The sequence below is a fragment of the Rhinatrema bivittatum genome, chromosome 3 (genome assembly GCF_901001135.1).
Source record: "Rhinatrema bivittatum chromosome 3, aRhiBiv1.1, whole genome shotgun sequence".
NCBI classification, from domain to species: Eukaryota; Metazoa; Chordata; class Amphibia; order Gymnophiona; family Rhinatrematidae; genus Rhinatrema; species Rhinatrema bivittatum.
The window spans coordinates 162,029,237-162,047,620 of record NC_042617.1 but is presented as its reverse complement, the minus strand read 5'-3'; the positions used below and the strand labels follow the sequence as shown (position 1 = coordinate 162,047,620).

Below are 18,384 nucleotides of genomic sequence, written 5' to 3'. Positions count from 1 at the left end.
CCTTGGCAGTGGCAGGATTTTTTTTAGCCTTGGGATTGGTGCTGACGACCTTAAAAGGGGGATTTTTCACCCATGCCCATTGACTGCCTGGAGGTCATGTGAGTGAACCAGTGAACCAACATGTGACCCCCAGACAAAGCTTAATTTATAGACACAGGAAGTGGAACTGTGGAGTCGGTGTGGTTTGGGGTGGGGTGGGGTGGGAAACAACGGAGTAGTAGCCTAGTGGTTAGAGTAAGGGGCTGTGAACTAGGGAAACCAGGGTTCAAATCCTGCTGCTGCTGCTCCTTGTAACCTTGGGCGAGTCATTTCACACTCCATTGCCTCAGGTAAAAATGTATATTGTGAGCCCTCTGGGGACAGAGAATTATCTCCAGTACCTGAATGTAATCTGCTTTTGAAGTGCCTGTAAAGAGGGAATATAAAGCATGGAAGGGAGCAGAGCCAGGGCTGGATGTAACCTGGTGAAGGAGTCAGGTGTGAACTTTCTCTTACACGCGCACACACACACACACCCTTACGCACACTCACATATATATATATATATATAAATATATATATATATATATATATATATATATAAAACATATCCTGCAGACAGTCATTCATGTCATCTCTCTTCACCCCTTCCCATCTTCTGGCATGACCTTTCAGTCATGTCTGAAAATTTCAGAAAAATCAAGGCTATGTGACTGCTCTCGTCTTGGGGAAGCAGCTTCAACACTCTGCTTTCTCTGGAGCCTGGGGGCCAGAAATGATCCTGCCACCACTTGCTGTACTCTTTCTGTAGGGAGCTGGAACTGATTTATACCATCTGTTTTTGGGGAGAACCAGAACTGATTTATCATCAGAAAAGTTATGGTTGAACACCATTCTTGATTGTTCCACCACAAATTAAGCCCTGGGTAACAGAGCCAAAAACGTGTTGAATTATCACAAGTTTAAAACTTGTGAGATGTTGTGCTTATCAAGGCCATGGTTGAAGCTTTGACGACTGGCATTATTGCTCATAAATTTCAAATCTGAGTTAATTCAGCCCCTTTTTGTGTTTTTTTGCTCTGCAGCTTCTGCTTCATTATCACCCCTTCTGCTCCATTTCCTTGTGGATAAGGGGAGGGAAAACAGGAGGGAAGAGGCTGGGTAAGGGGGTAGGGTGTTCTTTGTGGTCCAGGTTCACCCTCTCCTCTCTTCTTCCCTGCTGCAGAGACTGTCTGAAGGGTAGGGGCTGGAACAGAACACCATTGCTGCTCTGCCATTTAAGTCTGAAATGAAGTGGCAGGAACAGTCTGGAATGTAGTTCTGTACAAATTAAGCTGTACATGTCTGAGAGATCTGCCATCTGCGCTTCATAATTCAACCATGCAAAGCCTTTGTTCTTCACTTTTGCATTCATAATGGTATCAAGATACAACTACAATGCATACAATTCTGTGGGATTTGCTTTCATGGCTATAGTAACGAATCTGGCAAAGGAGTACACCCAGTTAAATATATTGCATGGCACCTTTTTTTCTACAGCTGTCTTCTCCCCCCCCCCCCCCCCCCCCACTCCCACTCTCACTCCTATTCCTGCATCCTTTGAGTAAGGAAAAGATATCCACATATTGCAATCACTTAATGTGGCAATGCAATAATATACCTGGACTTGACCAACAATACTCAAATAATGATTTTATTTATAAAATTGTAACCAAACTTTATTGGCACCTGTTAGAATGTATGATAACCTACATTTACTTATCTTAGTCTATGTGCCTATTTGTAAACCGTTGCGATGGTATATAACTTAGCGACGGTATAGAAAAGTTTTTAAATAAATAAATAAAGCATGAAATTTATTTAAAATTCTTGTATCCCACTAAATATAAAATCCAAAAAACAAACACACCAAACATTAAAACCGAAAAAAACCCAACCCAAAACAGACTTATAATTTAAAAAAAAAAAAAAAAAGCCCACGAAATAAGATCAGTCTTAAAACTATTGACACTGGCTACTAATAATCAGCATTATTTCCATAATGACTACAAATCAGTATTGATTCCATAATGAGTGCACAGCTTAGGTAAAGCATGTAGGCTCCATTAGTATTTAACCCATTGACTTCACTTTCATCAAGGGTAGGAAGCTGGCTCTTGTCAACTGTCTTGATGTAGCCCCTGCAGCTGTAGCACATCCTGAGCTAGACGTGCTAGAGGAACTACTGCTGTCTGTAGAGGAGCTTCTCCTGTCTCGGGCTTGCACTTCTTTTTAGAACTTTCACCTTCCACTTCAATTGTTGAGTCACTTTCAGCTGCTCCTGTCACCTGCTGTGGTACTTCACCTCTCTGCTGGGATGCACCTTCAGTGAGTGCCACCATCTGCTGCTGGAGCAGAGCTGCCTAGGCAAATAACTTATGCAGAGAAGGTTGAGCCGCTGAAGTTCCTCCAGCCTCTGACCCAGGACTAACACTAGGGGAAACAGATATCCCCTAGAATTGCTGCCTTTCCTGTTCCATAGGGCAAGCCCAGGGGCATGCCAGGATGTGAGGGAGGTCCTATCACCCTGCCATTGGCGGGGTGGTACCCGATGGGGGTGAACAGTAACTTGCTGCCTGGGGAGGACCCTACCACTGCTCTTGCCCATTGGGCATCAACTCATGCCCAACTGATGGACTGGTTGAGGGGGTCGCATTGCCTCGATTGCATGATCTCATCCTTCTGCCTTTTTGGGGCTAGCCCATGGTGTTCCATTCCAGCCTCCCCTGGATGAGCTCTTGGATTTTGGGTTGCCCTAATCCCCCGAAACCAGCCTTGTTCCGGCTGGAGTCTTGTCCTACCTCCTCCTTAGCAGCCCTTGACCTCGCCCCAGGTGCACACACTGCTAGCCACTGTTCATGCAGTGGAAGAGCTCTTCTATTTCTCCACAGTGGATTATTCTTGGTTGGCAACCTGCTGGGCTGTGGCTGCCCTTCTGTGTGACATGTGATGTGCAACAAGCTGGGGCTGCCGAATCAGATCGGGGCTAACCCGATAGGTGGCAAAATTTACCTGTTCATCAATGATGGGAAACGCCGATGTAGCAAAGGAGGAAGACCATAGGCACCCAGAAGCTGCTGCTGAAAACTTTTTTTTTTTTTTACATGTGGGCAGGCCTGATCCTACAGCATGCAGCAACCTGCCTGCCCCTGTGACAAAGGAGAAATAGGCTGGGCTAGCCACTACCCAAGCTTTTTATCCTCCCTACTGGTCCCCAGTCCCCCAGGTGAAAGCCCCCCAATAGGCTGTCTCGCCCACCTCTTGGTGCAGGAGAGGGTATGTCAGCCTACACAATCCCATGGGGCTCTGTGGAGGGGGGTGACACACTGCCGTAGGACCCTGCACCCATTTCAGCCCTTCGCCCTTACAATGACAGGAAGTAGTGACCGCTAGAAAGTTGACGGTGTGACCGCCAGCAGACCGGATACCTGCTGTGGCAAAGAGGTCCCCCCTTCTGAAAGTGGGCAACGGTCAGGCCATTACTTGGGTGTATGGTTACTCGTGATGCTCGTGTGCATGGCTTGGCATTACATGTATAACACTGGGAAAAGTTAGATGGCCCATGACTGTTACAGCTTTTTCTGGTATGTAAATTCTCTGGGAGATTTCCACCAGTGATGGTGTGTATGTCATAATCTTTGAACAAGTCTATCTTTTGGCTTGTAATTTTCCACAGTAGGCAATAATACTGGTTTGAGACTTTTGTTCTACCACTACTTCTGATTATATTAAACTTCTCATCTCAGCATTGTAAGACCATGTGGGTACACCAAGCAATTTTAGTATTCATTACAAGGATGTTGTCCTTTGGAAATTAATTGTACCTTTTTTTTGCCATGTATATGTGAGACTAGTGCAGATTTTTTTTTTAACTTTGTAACGTGAAGGAAAATCAGACATGTAATTTAAAAAAAAAAAAAAAAAAATGGGGCCCATTATCCATAAGCTTTTGAGAGAGAGTAGGGAGTTTTTTTTCCTAAGTGTGCTATTAAGTATTTCACTAAAAACTATCAACAAAAAACAAATCTTACAATAATGTCCGCTATGAAGATTATATGTACCCAGATATGTGGTGTAAAAATTACTTGTAGCTCCAAAAAGGTTTAAGCAGCATATGATAGAATAATCACAAACTGTGTTAGGATGAAAAGACCAGTAGTTTAACCTGAGTACAAATAATTTAGATTGTGCTTGCTAAAATAGTTGACTAGTTTATGCTTTAAATGTGCATATGAAATACTTTATTTTAATAGAAAATTTTAACTGGAAAGTAGCTGGAGAAAATGAAATGTTTCTGCTGCAGCCCTGCACTTGATTTATTGGGTTATTGTGATGAACTATGTCTGGAGAGCTAAGATGCTTGTGGTTAAATGAGATGCTTTTACTTTTCCTGTAGTGGTCTCTCTCTAAACAAATAGCTCTTCACTTGTATTTTAGACTGTACTCATTAAGGTAAAACTAGCAGTTACTGAGAGGATCACTTGTCATTGCTGTAGGTAACAAAGCACCTGGATTTTTAGCTTTGTAACTAGCCAGGATATAGCAAAATTATCAGTCACTGCACTTTCAGAAGTATCAGTCCACTTGCACCACTGCAGAAGAGGATTTAAAAATAATCCAGGTCATGCATGATTACCTTTGCAGAAAGCTTGAAATGGGAAATCCAGTTGGACTGTGCCCAAAGATCCATCTAGTTCCTTTAGGCACTCTATGAAGTTACATAATGAGCGCTCTCAAAATGTATCAGCTTGTTGGAGCAGTGGTTTTATTGCTGGAAATGTAGATATAAAATCTGACAAGCTGGATTGTGTGGATTCCATTATGCCATCTAATTTATTTTGTGGGTATTTGTGTTTCAGTATTGGTTGGTTAAGGTTACTGCATCACTGCCTCACTCACATCAGTGATCTGGAAGCAATGATGGCCAGTGCTGCAGCACCCACAGCCAACCTGTTGCAGACTTGTGCTGCGTTGCTCATGTCACCATATTGTGGTATGCATTCGCCAAACATCGAGGCTGTGCTGGTAAAGATTGGGCTCCAGTCCACCAGGATAGGTCTGAAACTGATTGACATTCTTCTTAGGAACTGTGCCGCATCAGGCAGCGATCCCACAGGTGAGAATTTATTGCTTTGCTTCTGGGCTTTGATTTTATGTAAATGTTTAGTAAGTGTTTTAAATCATCTTTCTTAATCAAATTATATATTTGCAGCAAAGCAAAGAATGAAAATTGCCACCCTTGTAAATTACTCAGTCACATTAGTACAGTGTTACAAACTTTAAACTGTGTTTATCCTTTTCAGCAATGTGTATATAAATCCATATATTGATTTCCCTTCTCTCCCACCCTTTTTTGTGTATGGAATTGCTGTGATTCATCATAGGTAGTTGTGTTTGGTACTTTGGTGGCAACTGATTTAGCAAAGAGAATATCTCCATCCATTAAAACCCTATAGATTAGTGTGTGTTGTGGAAAATGTGCTGCTACGTTTTCTGTGATAAAAATTTGCAGTTACCTTCATTGACTCTTCTGTTTTCTTGTTTGCATGTGGCAAGATTTGAATAGCCCTTTACTTTTTGGAAGACTAAATGGCCTGTCTTCTGACTCCACAATAGATATTCTCTACCAGCTTGGCACAACTCAGGATCCTGGGACAAAAGACAGGTACAGAAGGGGACTGAGGGCAGTGTTCATGCCCTTAAGCAAAACAAAATGATTGTTAAAGCTGAACTGCCATAATGCAGAAAATGGTCACTCAGGTGGTATCAAGGACATATTTTTTTTTATTATTTCTAATAGTCAATGATTTGAAATGAGTTTATTTTGATGACTTGGTGATTTTGTTTTCACAATACCTTTATTTTACAGTTTTGAAGTGAATAAAAGATTGCTTTGCAATTTCTATTTTGAGGACTAAATGCCCTTTTAAAAAAAATATCCTTATTTTTCTCTTTTTGTATACTCCTCTGCACCAAATGACATGCCAGGATGCCTTGGCTTCGCTAGCTAGGAGACTTAAGGCCGATACAGTACAGTGCGCTGTTAGCCCAGGTTTGGATGTGCGTTTTCGACACTCTAGCTTTACCCCTTTTTCAGTAAGGGATAATAGAGTGTCGAAAACGAGCGTCCAACCCCCCCCCCCCCCCACCCCGAAACTAATAGCGTCTGCAACATGCAAGCACATTTTACTTTCAGAAATTAACGCCTGCCCAAAGGCTGGTGTTAATTTCTGCCAGCGCCGGGGAAGTGTACAGAAAAGCAGAAAAAACTGCTTTTCTGTACACCCTCCGACTTAATATCATAGTGATATTAAGTCTGAGGCCCCAAAAGTAAAAAAAAAAAAAAAAAAAGTAAAAATTAAAAAAAATGTAAAATCGGCCCGCGGGTCGGAAGATGGACGCTCAAATATGCCGGCGTCCATTTTCCGAACCCATGGCTGTCAGCGGGTTTGAGAACCGCCGGCAAAATTGAGCGTCGGCTGTCAAACCTGCTGACAGCTGCCGCTCTTGTCAAAAAGGAGGCGCTAGGGACGCGTTAGTGTCCCTAGCGTCTCCTTTTACCGTGGGCCCTAATTTGCATAGGCCACACTCCTGAATTGCGCGCCCAGGAGAGTGGCCTGTGCGCACGCCGGGAGAGCGGGCACTCGCCAGCTCTCCCGTGCGTTTTTCTGTATCGGCCTGACAGTTGGAAAGAAGATTTCTTCAAAACAAGCCCTTCGTGCCACTCTGTGACTGGGAGGGATCACAGTTTTTATGGCAGCCATTCTCTCTCCCCCCCCCTCACCAAAAGATCAATCACACCTGTTCTGTGGCATGCCGAAGCCAAGGACTAAACTACTGTAAGCACCCATTTCCAAGGCCTTAATGAACACTGCTGTGGGTTGCCTCCTCCCCTCATGTCTTGCATCTGGGTCGCCCTTTGAATAGCACGTGTGGTGTGTCACATTTTTTTAATACCACTTTTGTTGTACCATTCCCATATTAAATTGTAAAGGAAAATATATAATACAGTTTCTCATCTCTTGATCAATGTGTAGAAAATATTTCATATCAAAATTACAAATGTGCATGGAAAACTGCAATATTAAGCAGGTTTCATTACCCATAACCTTCCAACTGGCCTATAGTATCCAGTCATAATTGTCCCATTAAAGATTTTCTTATGTCCTTAATCTCGACGTAAGAGAATTGGCTCTGGTGGAGGTGGTGGTACGCTGCCAAGTTGTGGTGTTAAGGAAATGCGATTTGGTGGGGGGAGAAATGAGTCAGTGGAACTTCATGCTTCATGGCACGTTGCAAAAAGAAGGCTGTCTAGGATCCAGTCTGGAAAGATGCTTTTCTTTCTACCGTCAGCCAGCAGGGCTTCTCTCTTCATATAGTGCAACATGTCAGGTGCTGTTGGTGACGGGACAGATAGAGGAATTATTTTGCTTTATGAAAACCCAAATGTAGTAAAATGTAGCTACAGCAGGTATTTTAAGCATAGTTGTTTGAGGAAGTCTTTCTTTCAGAAGCTCACAAGTTTACAAGAATTATTGCAAGGTTTCTGTATAGCAGCTCTGAGTATATATTATTATTTGTAATTAGAAATATATGATGTATATAAATAGAAATACTAAATATATATTGCACAACCCCAATAAAAATGTTTACTACTTTCAAATAAATTTTCCAGTGAAAATGCTCTTATTAAATTTCTTATAAATATATTGCACATGCTATTATACCATCACCCCTATTAAAAACCATTCATACTTCAGTCATACCAATCATCCTGCATCCCACTTAAAGAATCAGCACCCCCCGCATCATATATCATAATCGCTCATATTTGCTTAATTCTCAGTAATCCTCTTTCATGGTTTTAGAATAAACACCACCATTGAGCAACAACTTAAAGCCTGCTTATATACATATAACAGACAATGATATATACTCAGAGCCTTCTGTGCAGAAAACTTTTAATACATGTTGCAAATGTCTCAAGTTTTTGGCCCAGCTATTACTTCCTTTTTTGGGCTTCCAGCTCATTTGAAACCAGCCTATACTGGGGCAATGAGGGTTAGCTTTCATTAGCAAGTACCCAGATTTTTTTCCCCTTATTCATCTATTTCCTGTTTCCTTCAATGCTGAAAAGTGTGTCTGATCTGTGAAGATGAAAAAGTGTTGCCAAAATGACAAGCGACACTTTCACAGTGTAATTTGCTTCTTTAAATTACACTGTAGGTGATATGTATGTATTTTTAAGTTACATAGTCAGCTTCTGATAGGTTTTCTATGCATTTCTGTTCCTAGAATTCAGACTTTGCTGAAGTGGGTTAATGATTCTGCCAAAGTTGCTGCCATGAAACGAAGTGGCTGGACCAGCTATATCTGCCCCAACAGCTCCAGTAGGGAGTATGGTCTCCTGATGCCGTCCCCTTCCCACTTGCACTGTGTAGCAGCAATTCTGTGGCATAGCTATGAATTGCCTGTTGAATATGATTTGCCTGCATTGCTGAACCGAGAACTGTTTGAGTAAGTATTTCTAGTAAAATATTACATTTACATAGCTAAAATTTAATTTACTAATTGCAGCACACAAAAAGGTCCATCTGCAAAAGGTTGACAATTTGTACTTCACTGAAATATTGCTGACTGACTTTCTGGGAGTGACTATATCTGGCCTGAAGGTTAGAGCTGATACAACTCTGTGATCCATATGTGTTAACAGAGGAGCCTGACTCAAAGGTTAAGGGTGTTTAAAAAAAAAAAAGAGTAAACAATTTGCAAATTTTTGTTTTCTATTCTAGATGAGTACAGCTACTTACTGTGAGTGAAGTATATAAGGACCCTGTCCCTTAGTAGTACTCCATGTAAGATCTGTCAAATACAAATCCCTGAATCAGATTAGTTGATTGAGGTATCAGGTTAATGTAAGGTATTTTAAGTAGATGGTTTTGCATTCCACCATTACCCTCAAAAATTTGACTGAGATTTTATTTAAGGCACTATATTTGGAAAATGTTCAGTGCACAATATGAGAAGAAATCTCTTACGATCAACAATTTTGTCCAAATACTTTTACTAACATTTTGGAGTGTGGAGTGTTTATTCCTTTGTCTCTGTTTAACCTATTACACCTCAGTAGTGATGCATTGACTTTTCCTTTATGAAAGTAATATGTCTGCAGGATTGAAGTTCATTTATCATATTATGATGATTTGCAAGTCTAACTCTGAAATATTTTGCAGGTTAATTTTCTCACATGACCTTTTTCAGTTGTAATCTACTTAATAACTAACCTCAGGGCAGTGTTGTGATTATTGAGAGATGCGCAGGTTTAGGGTATAAAAGCACATACTCTGTTTTAGCCATCTGTCCTTTTGCCTGCATTTGTCTCAGTGGTACACACTGGAAATAATTGGTTAAAAATTACACTGAAAAGAATTCCATGAAATGATTTTCCCCACTTTGCCTGAAAATTTCACAGTGATAGACTCGGATTAGTTGGACTAGACAGGTTTAAGCACAGTGGTAAAAATTGATTCTTGCCTGCTAATATTCTTTCCAAAATGTGGAAACATATAACTAGATTGCTGAATTCCCCTTTATAATGTTCTGTACCACCTGCAGTTCTCAGTATTCTCTGTCTCGAGTTAGATCATGCAGCCTGGAAAGGTTTGATGAAACTTCTCCTGGAGGATTGGGACTTGCAGGCAGTCCTCCAGTTGAGGTGCCGCGGTGGGAGATAAGAAGTCAGCGGCCTCTGACTGTCCCTGACCTGTTAGCTCTAGAGGGGTTTCTGATAACCAGAGTTCTCTGGCTCCCTCTTCCTCATCTGCTATCAACAGAAATAAAGGAAGAGCCATCCTAGTCTCTCTGTTGGCTTTAGGGCTTGTTCTGAAGGGACTGGCTCTGCAGGAGAGAAGATAAAGTTAATTTATAAAAAAAAAAAGAAAGAAGGGGGTGAAGGAAAGATGAGAGCTCTTGCCTGTCTTCAGAGTCCTGGGGCAGAGGGGGGAAGGGGGGTTATTTGAGAGAGTCTCCCGACTGGTTTGGCTAAAGTTTGTCGGAGAGATGCCAGAAGAGTTCCATGGGAGTGTAGCATACCCATAGACATAGCATCTCTGGCTGAGCACAGGAAGCGCTGCTCATTCTGGGAATTAATTGGCTGCAGGCCTCTGCCATGCCTGCATTGGAGAAGCTGAGTTGAGCCAGGATAGCTGCAGGGGTGGTTTTCTTCCCTGCTTCCCCCCACCCCCCACTGGGTAGAAGGTAGGTGTGAGAGTTGGGCTGTTGATCCAATCAGACCAATCCAGATGAATGTTAGGCCCAGCAACCAGCAGATGGCGATGGAGAAAGGCAGCTCACTGAGATCACCCATTATAGGCATCTTTGCTAATCTCAGCCTGCCTGATTTGCCAGTATTCTCTTCCTACAGCAGATGGTAGGTAAGGATCTTGTGGTGTAAGCTAAGGCCTGGTTAGGTCTGGGTGAGCAGAAAACTCTGGTGGGCAGCTCTTATGGTGAAAACTAGTTCTCCTTCCCTCAGTTGAGCATAGCCCTATATCGGTGGAATTGATGTTATTGGAAGCAGCTCCTGAGATGAAAGCTTAAGGCTCCCTCACTCATTTGATCACTGCCAGGGGCCAGAGGGCTACTGGTCTTGGTTCCCTCCTTTTCCCGGCCCGAGCCTTCTTTACCTAAAAAAAAAACCAAAAAAAAAAAACCCTAAAGCTTTGTTACTACCAAAAAAAAAAGCAAGTAAAAAAAATGGCAGGTACTACTGCCATTTTTATCCATGTGGATGATGACTTCCCTGGGCCTTCTGTCCTTTTCCCTGCAACTTGAACAGGGGATACCGTGAGGAGGGTGGATCTAGGCAAGCTCCGAGGGATTATTTTTCCGAGTCTATGAACATTCCATTTACTCCAGAGTTTGTCCTAAGGCATCAGGCTTTTTACCTGAAGAGGGATCCTTGCTGGCTTCAACCATCTCTTATCTTTGCCTCTTTCCAAAGAATCTGGTGCCCAATCCAGGCTAAGAAATCCAGTTGGGAGCAGGAGTTAAAGTAGGATGCAAGGTTCTGCGCTTCAGCCTCTGAATCCTTATGTTTTAAATTGTGGGGACAGGATGATGGTGACAGTGATCCCAAGGGATAAACCCTGGAGGAGGGAGAACTTCTGGTGGTAATGATGACTGTTTAGACAACTGTTTAAGAAAGAGGAACTCGTGTCTGTGATTACACAGGCAGAAGATATGATCCTGAAGGGTCTCTGACCAGCCAAGGCATTTCCTTTGCATAGAATTAGTAGGGCCTTGGTTTTAGCAGACTGTGACATGCTGGAGACCAGCTTTAAGATGGGCAGAGCGATGGCCAGGTTGTATACCCTAGCCATGAAAGAGCCAGAGAAGCTAGCTTAATTTCCCAATGATGGATGTATTGGTCATGGCAGTGATGTAGAAGAATATGATTCCAGTGGAAGGGGAGCATAGCATTGAAGGATTTACAAGATAGAAGTGTTAAGGTACACCTTAAGGAACCTTTTGAGTTCATTCTCTAACACTGCAGGTGGGTTTCTGTAGCCTGCCTACACTGGGTCCAACAGCTTCTGATTGAGTCCATGGAAAAATGTGCAATGGCTAAGGAGGCTGAGAGTTTAGAGACTGAGGTGTCAAATGTGTTAGATACCCTATATGACCTCATTCTGACATAAGCAAGGGGCATGGCAGCAGCATTGTCAGCTGGGTGTTTGCTGTGGTTTCTGAGCTCATCGGTGGACACAGCAACTGTGGCACAACTGAGTAAATTGCCATTTCATGGATAGCTTCTAATTCAGGAAAGACCTTACAAACTGGGGAAGGATTGTGGTGAGACGAAGCTCCAAAGGTTGCCAGAAAATAGGTCTAGGGAGCTTTGCATGTAGTTTTACAGAGACAAGTTCAAAGAGGTAAGAAGGTATCGACCAGAGAGAGGGTCATCATTTCAGTGGCTAGTCTGGCCTTTTGAGGAGAAAATAGACTAGAGAAGAGGTGCTTTGGAGTGCCTGAGGTTCTAGATGGTGCCAATGAGATTCTGCCGGTCCACTCCCTGAGGACGGAATATGATAGTGGTCTATAAAATCATGAGTGGAATAAAACGGGTAATTTCCTAGCGTGTAGCCAGATGGACTCGGGACCAGTGGGTTATGCTCCCCTTCCAGCAGATGGAGACGGTCAGGTTGCAAAGCTGACATCACAGTACATATACCACCAGCATTCTCCGTCTCCAGCTGATGGTGGTACCTCTCCCTATGGGGATTGTTTTACTTTTTGGAAGGAGAAATTTAATTTTTAAATTGGAGAAAATTGAGTTCCGTTCTCCTGCGGTGTGATACCTTAAGTTTCCTCCCCCAGTTGAGAATTCCTGAGGTGATTTCTGAGATCCCTCAGCGGTGTGCCTTGATTCGGTAGCTGGTTCCCGGTGTGTACTTTACTGCTTAGGCAGCTGAAAGGCAGCGGGTACAAGAAGCCAAGTATGGCGGTGATAACCAAAGCCCTAGCCCCTCGCAGCTGGAGAACTGTCTCTGTACTCAGCTGGTAATCGCTGAACCCAGGTAAGTTTAAAAAAAAAAAAAAAAAAAAAAGATTTTGATGATTTACCTTCAATTCAGAGACGATTAGAGAGATTTTTGATAGAATTCTCCCTAGTCTTCATGCTCGATGTGCCATGGTAAACAACTTCCTGCTCCTGTTGCGGTAAAGGGAATTGGGCTTCCAAGCACATTGAGCAACCCCCAATGGGCTAGGACCCGCTACAGGCTTGGTTGGCACATCGTGTGATAGGCCACGGCAGTGCCATCTTGCACGTGTTTCCTGTGCATTCTGTATTGCCCTCCATAGATGTCAGTGTGCAAAGTGTGTTGGCTCTGAGCATGTGCTGTGTGCGTAATGGGCGTGTCCCTGCGCACATAACTTCGAAAGCAAGTGATACAGGAAGGCTGCGCGCACAGAGTGTGCGTGCACCTCACCGTGCCTAGATACATGTAAATTGTGCGCATAAATTTTTAAGCGTGAGCTGATTGAATGCACAGCCACTGCAGTCAGTGGTACCGGCAACCAAGAAACCTAAGTGCCTTACTCTCTACATTGCTGGTCATATTGGGGCTTTACAGCCTGACCTAGAATCCAACTTGTGTCAGCACTGTGAGGAAGCCCAAAGAGAGTTGGCCGCCGCGGACTTTGCTAAGCTAGGCTCCTCCCATTCAGATGATGGGTTGGTCACAGCCTTAATTGGCAGTACGCTGGCCCTGAGTACATCCTTGACTGGGTAATCTGTGGGAGAGGGAAATTCAGCTGGGCCCACCCCAGAACCTCTTGGACTAGGCCAGTGATGGCTAACCTATGACACGTGTGTCAGAGGTGACACGCCAAGACTTTTTGCTGACACGCGCAGCATTTCGTGGACTATCGGGAATTTCTTTTTTTTATCGGCTGCGCCGAGCCTTTTTTTAATCAGCTGCGCCGACCCTTTAAAACTAGTTTTTTAGTATTTCCCCCCCCCCCCCCATGCCCCCAGGCGCAGCGACAGGCAGATCGGCAGGGCCGTGGTGAGGCTCACGTCACCACGGCCCGAAGAAAAAGATCGCGTTTAAACGCGCTGATGCTCCTCCTCCTTCCTGTCTGTGCGTCCCCGGAAGTAAAAGTTGCCGGACCCGCGTGGGCAGGAGGGAGGAGAAGCATCAGCGCGTGCAGAAGAGGAGCAGCGCTTGCGTTTACGGGCCGCCGCGAATCTCAAGTTGCAGCAGCCCGAGAAGAGGAAGAGGCCCGGTAGCAGGGCCGCCATAGAGCAGGCCCAGAGGTGAGAGAGAGGCTGAGGGTCTGTAGAGGGTGTGTGTGTGTGCGTGTATGAGATGAGTTGAGAGATTGTGTGTGAGAGTGAGGACCTGAATGTTTTCAGAGACAGCATGTGAGAGCCTCTTTGTGGGTGAGAGAGACAGCATGTGCCAGTGAGAGCCTGTGCTTGAGCAAGACAGCATGTGGGAGTGAGAGAGCCTGTGTGTGTGAGTCAGACTGCATGTGCCAGTGAGAGACTGTGTATGAATGCTTGTATGAGAGAGCATATGAGAGTCAGAGCCTGTGTGTGTGAGAGAGAAATGGATGTGAGAATGAGAACCTGTGTGTTTGAGGGAAGAAGATGGAGAGAAAAGAAACAGAAAAAAAGACAATATAAAAGGAATTGGCAAAAAAAATAAGAAATGGAAGGTGGGGGAAAAAAAGCCTGTGACCAACCAATTAGAAAACGAAGATCAGACAGCAAAGGTAAAAAACAAAATAAATTACTTTTTAGTGATTGGCACATGTAATCTTTGGGAATGTGCAAGAATAGCACTTTCTCTATGCGGTCTCACAATGTACGAGATCAGCATGGAGAAAGTGGAAGCCCATGGGGCCTGCACAGAGGAGGCAGCAGAATGGGCTTCAGTGTCAGTAGCAGCAATCGGCACCTCCCCAATAGCCATGCGGCAGCAGAGGAATGAGAGAGGCTCCGAGGTTGCTGGCAAAAGAAAGAGAGGGGTCTGCCTTTAGTGTGTGCATGTGAATGAATGGGACTCTGCATGGGGATGTATGTGTGTGAATGCATGGGTGCCTGCCTGGGGGGGTGTGTGTGTGTGAGAATGAATTGGTGCCTGCCTGGAGGATGGAGCGGGAGTGGTGTGAAAATGAATGGGAGCCTGCCTGGAGTGTGAGAGCACGAGTGTATGAGAAAATCCAGGGGAGTAAGAGTTTGTGTGTGTGGGGGGGGGGGGGGGGAGGGGGTGAGAGTGTTTTAATTGAAGATTTAGCCAATGAAATTCAGCAACAAAAAAGTCACTAAGCAGGTAAGGTAAAGAATTATTTGCTTTTGCTTTATTAATAAATACAGAACATATATTTAAATTATAACTTTTTGTTATTAATATTAGAGCTACAAATATCACAAAATTATGGATTTTTCTAGAAGTGACACACCACCCAAGTTATGCTCGGTTTTTTTATGAATTTTGACACACTGAGCGCAAAACGTTGGCCATCACTGGACTAGGCAATGATCTGGCTGCCTTCTCTTGGGTGGAGTTTTTCCAGGAACTTACAAGCCTTTGTACAGGCGCAGCCTGCTGCCTCTCTGGCCCATGTCTGGATGGAACCTCATCTGTGACCCCTCCCTCTTCCATTCCTACCAGCGGACCCCAAGGCATTCCTCGCCTTACCAAAGGTATCCCTGGTAGGGTCCCAGATGGCACGAATGAAGAGGAGGACCTAGATTCCTTGGAAGATGGGGAAATTCCCCCTGGATTGGAATGTATTGGACCATGTTATGGTTCTTTCACAGGGACAAATTTTCCAGCCCTGGTTTCCCAGACCCTGAAGACGCTGGGAGTACCTGGGGCAGATTCTATGACCGAAGCAAAAAATAATCCCATTCTGATCTCCCTGCGGAAAGCTTCTTGCTACTTTCCAGTGATGGATGCTATCCAGGAGTTGATTGATCTGGAATGGAATGCACAAGAAGCAAGTTTTAAAGGGGGCCGAATGTTGGAAGCTCTATACCCTCTGGACCCAATGGTAAGAGAAATTTTATGTTTTCCTAAAGTGGATGCACTGGTCTGTGCCATCTCTAAGCGAACTACTATCCCAATAGAGGGAGGCGTGGCCTTAAAGGATGCACACGCTAGACGGATTGGGTCTATCCTTAAGACTTTGACGCAGTAGTAATGACCTTACAGATTGCTTCTTGTTGCACTCTGGTGGCTCACTCGTGTCTGCTTCTCTGTTAGGAGGTGGATTGCTCAGGTGTGAATTCTAGAGCGGTTGTGGAACCTGCTGCCGCCTTTTTAGCAGACACAGGCTTTGATTTAGTCCATACTTTGGCCAGAGGAGTGGCCTAGTGTTGGCAGCCAGATGACAGCTATGGCTGAAGAATTGGTCAGCTGACGCAACCTCCAAAACTAATCTTACAAAGATGCCCTTTAAAGGATCACTTCTATTCGGGAGCGAGTTAGAAAGGCAGGTCAGGAAATGGGGCGAATCTCCAGTTCCCTGGTTGCCGGAAGATAAGAGGAAGCAGTTACAGCGTCCCTGAGAGGGTTGTTCCAGGGGTTCCAAGTGTTTTTACCCTTACAGAAATTCCACATTTCAGAAGCCTCGACCCCCTTGGGGAAGGTCTCAGTTCTTTCATACCCAGCAGCCCAAGAGAGAGACAGGTTGGGGTTCAGGCTCATCCCGAACCCCCCAATGAAATTTTACCGACTCACCTTCGGGACAAGGAGATAAGGGGGTTGTATATCTGTTTTAACAACTGGTCAAGATCACATCGGACAAATGGGTTCTGGAAGTCATATGAGAAGGATATGCGCTGGAATTCCACATTATTCCTTGGGACGTATTCATGATGTCTCCTTGCCACTCCCAGCACAAGAAGCAGGAGGTGGAAATTAAGTTTCTAAGGCTCCTCAGGATGAGGACTGTGATCCCAATACCTATGCCCCAGGAAAATACAAGGCATTATTCCATTAATTTTGTCGTACCCAAGAAGGAAGGTTCTTTTTTTATCCCATCCTGGACCTCGAGTGTCAACAGTTACCTGTGAGTGACTCATTTTTGTATGGAGATCTTACACTCCATGATAATGGCTATACATTTAGGAGAGTTCCTAACCTCCCTGGACCTATCCTAGGCCTACCTACATATTCCAATCCGACAAGAACACCAGTGTTTCCTATGTTTTGAGGTACTGGGTTGACATCAATTTTGGGTGCTTCCCTTTGGCTTATGCACCTCCCCCAGAACATTTTCCAAGATTATGGTGGTCGTGGCAGCAGGGTTGAGGAAAGATGGGATCCTGGTGCATCCATACTTGGATGATTGACTGATCTGGGCCAAGTCTGATGAAGAGAGCCTCTTGGTGTCCAACAAGGGGAATCTCTTTGTTACAGGCAATCGGTTGGGTAGTAAACCTGGCCAAGAGCAGTCTCAAACCTTCCCAGTCCTTGGAGTATCTGGGAGTCCAGTTCGACACCAGGTAAGGCAAGGTTTTTCTTCCGACCTCATGGTACATCTGACGGTGTGGAGCAATCTCCAAGTCCTCAGTTTGCTGGCAGCAACCCTGGAAGTAGTACCATGGGTGAGGGCGCACATGCATCCACTTCAACGCTCTCTGCTATCATGCTGGAACCCACAGTCCCAAGACTATGCGGTTCGTCTCTACTTATCGATGGAAGTCTGATCTTGCCTCCAGTGGTGGTTGCAGGAAATTCATTTGAGCAGGGGCGTGTCCTTGTCCTCCCTGAACTGGCTGGTTCTCACGACAGATGTGAGTTTCTGGGGCTGGGGGGCGCACTGTCAGGAGCTGACGACCCAGGGACATTGGATGGAAGAATTAGGCCCACTGGAACATCAGTTGCCTGGAAGCCCAAGCAGTCAGATTTGTGTGTTTACAGTTCAGCCACAGACTCCAGGGTCAAGCGGTCCATGTAATGTTGGACAACTCAACGACTGTAGCTTACATCAACCGCCATTGGAGGAACCAAGAGCCATCAGGTGTCAACAGGAGATGGACCTCCTTATGGAGTGGGCAGAAGTACATCTACAGATCTCAGCCTCCCACATTGCAGGAAAAGACGTGGTCAGAGCATACTTTCTAAGCAGGGAGAGTCTGGACCCAGGAGAGTTGGGGGTTGTCAACCAAAGCATTTCAACTGATAGTAAATCACTGGGGCCTCCCATCACCTGCTGGCCGCATCTCACAATACGAAGGTCCCTCGATTCTTTAGTTGCAGAAGAGATCCGGAATCCCTGGGAATCGATGCTTGTCCAGATCTGACCAGAAGACGAGTTGCTATATGCCTTCCCTCCATGGCCCCTACTGGGCAGGGTCAATGGCAGAATTGAACTCCACAGGGACTAATCCTACTAGTAGCTCCAGATTGGCCCAGGCATCCGTGGTATGTGGACATGCAGAGACTCCTGCATGGGGACCTGTTTCAGCAGAGATTGGTCCTTCACGAGGATCTGACTCTATTCTGAGGGCTTGCCTGATGAAGCGGGGATATTCTGCGGCGGTAATTGTCGCCTTACTCCATTCTCAAAAATTCTCCATGTCCCTAGCGTATGTATGGGTCTGAAGAGTATTTGAGGCCTGGTGTGAAGAACGCGATGTCCTCCCGCGGACGGTCAAAATCCCTCTTATTCTGGAATTTTTACAGACGGCTTGAATAAAGGTTTGGCCCTTAACTCCTTGAAGATACAGATAGCGGTTCTCTCCTGTTTCAGGGGTAAGGTGAATGGGGCCTTCCTGTCAGCTCATTCTGACGTAACCCATCTTCTGAAGGGAGTGAAGCACCTTCAACCTCCCTTACAGTTGCC

General features: G+C 44.8%; 1 protein-coding gene across 5 annotated transcripts in view; it reads left to right on the top strand.

The window, feature by feature from the left end:
• BIRC6 (baculoviral IAP repeat containing 6) overlaps positions 1-18,384 on the top strand; it is a 1,045,545-nt gene that overhangs the window by 538,783 nt on the left and 488,378 nt on the right. For 4 of the 5 annotated variants that reach the window (XM_029593898.1, XM_029593899.1, XM_029593897.1 and 1 more), the window contains exons 52-54: positions 4,878-5,134; positions 5,575-5,683; positions 8,314-8,535. In XM_029593898.1, the coding sequence (XP_029449758.1) occupies positions 4,878-5,134; positions 5,575-5,683; positions 8,314-8,535 (588 nt within the window). The remainder of the gene's footprint in view (positions 1-4,877; positions 5,135-5,574; positions 5,684-8,313; positions 8,536-18,384) is intronic. The other variant, XM_029593901.1, reaches the window with a different exon arrangement.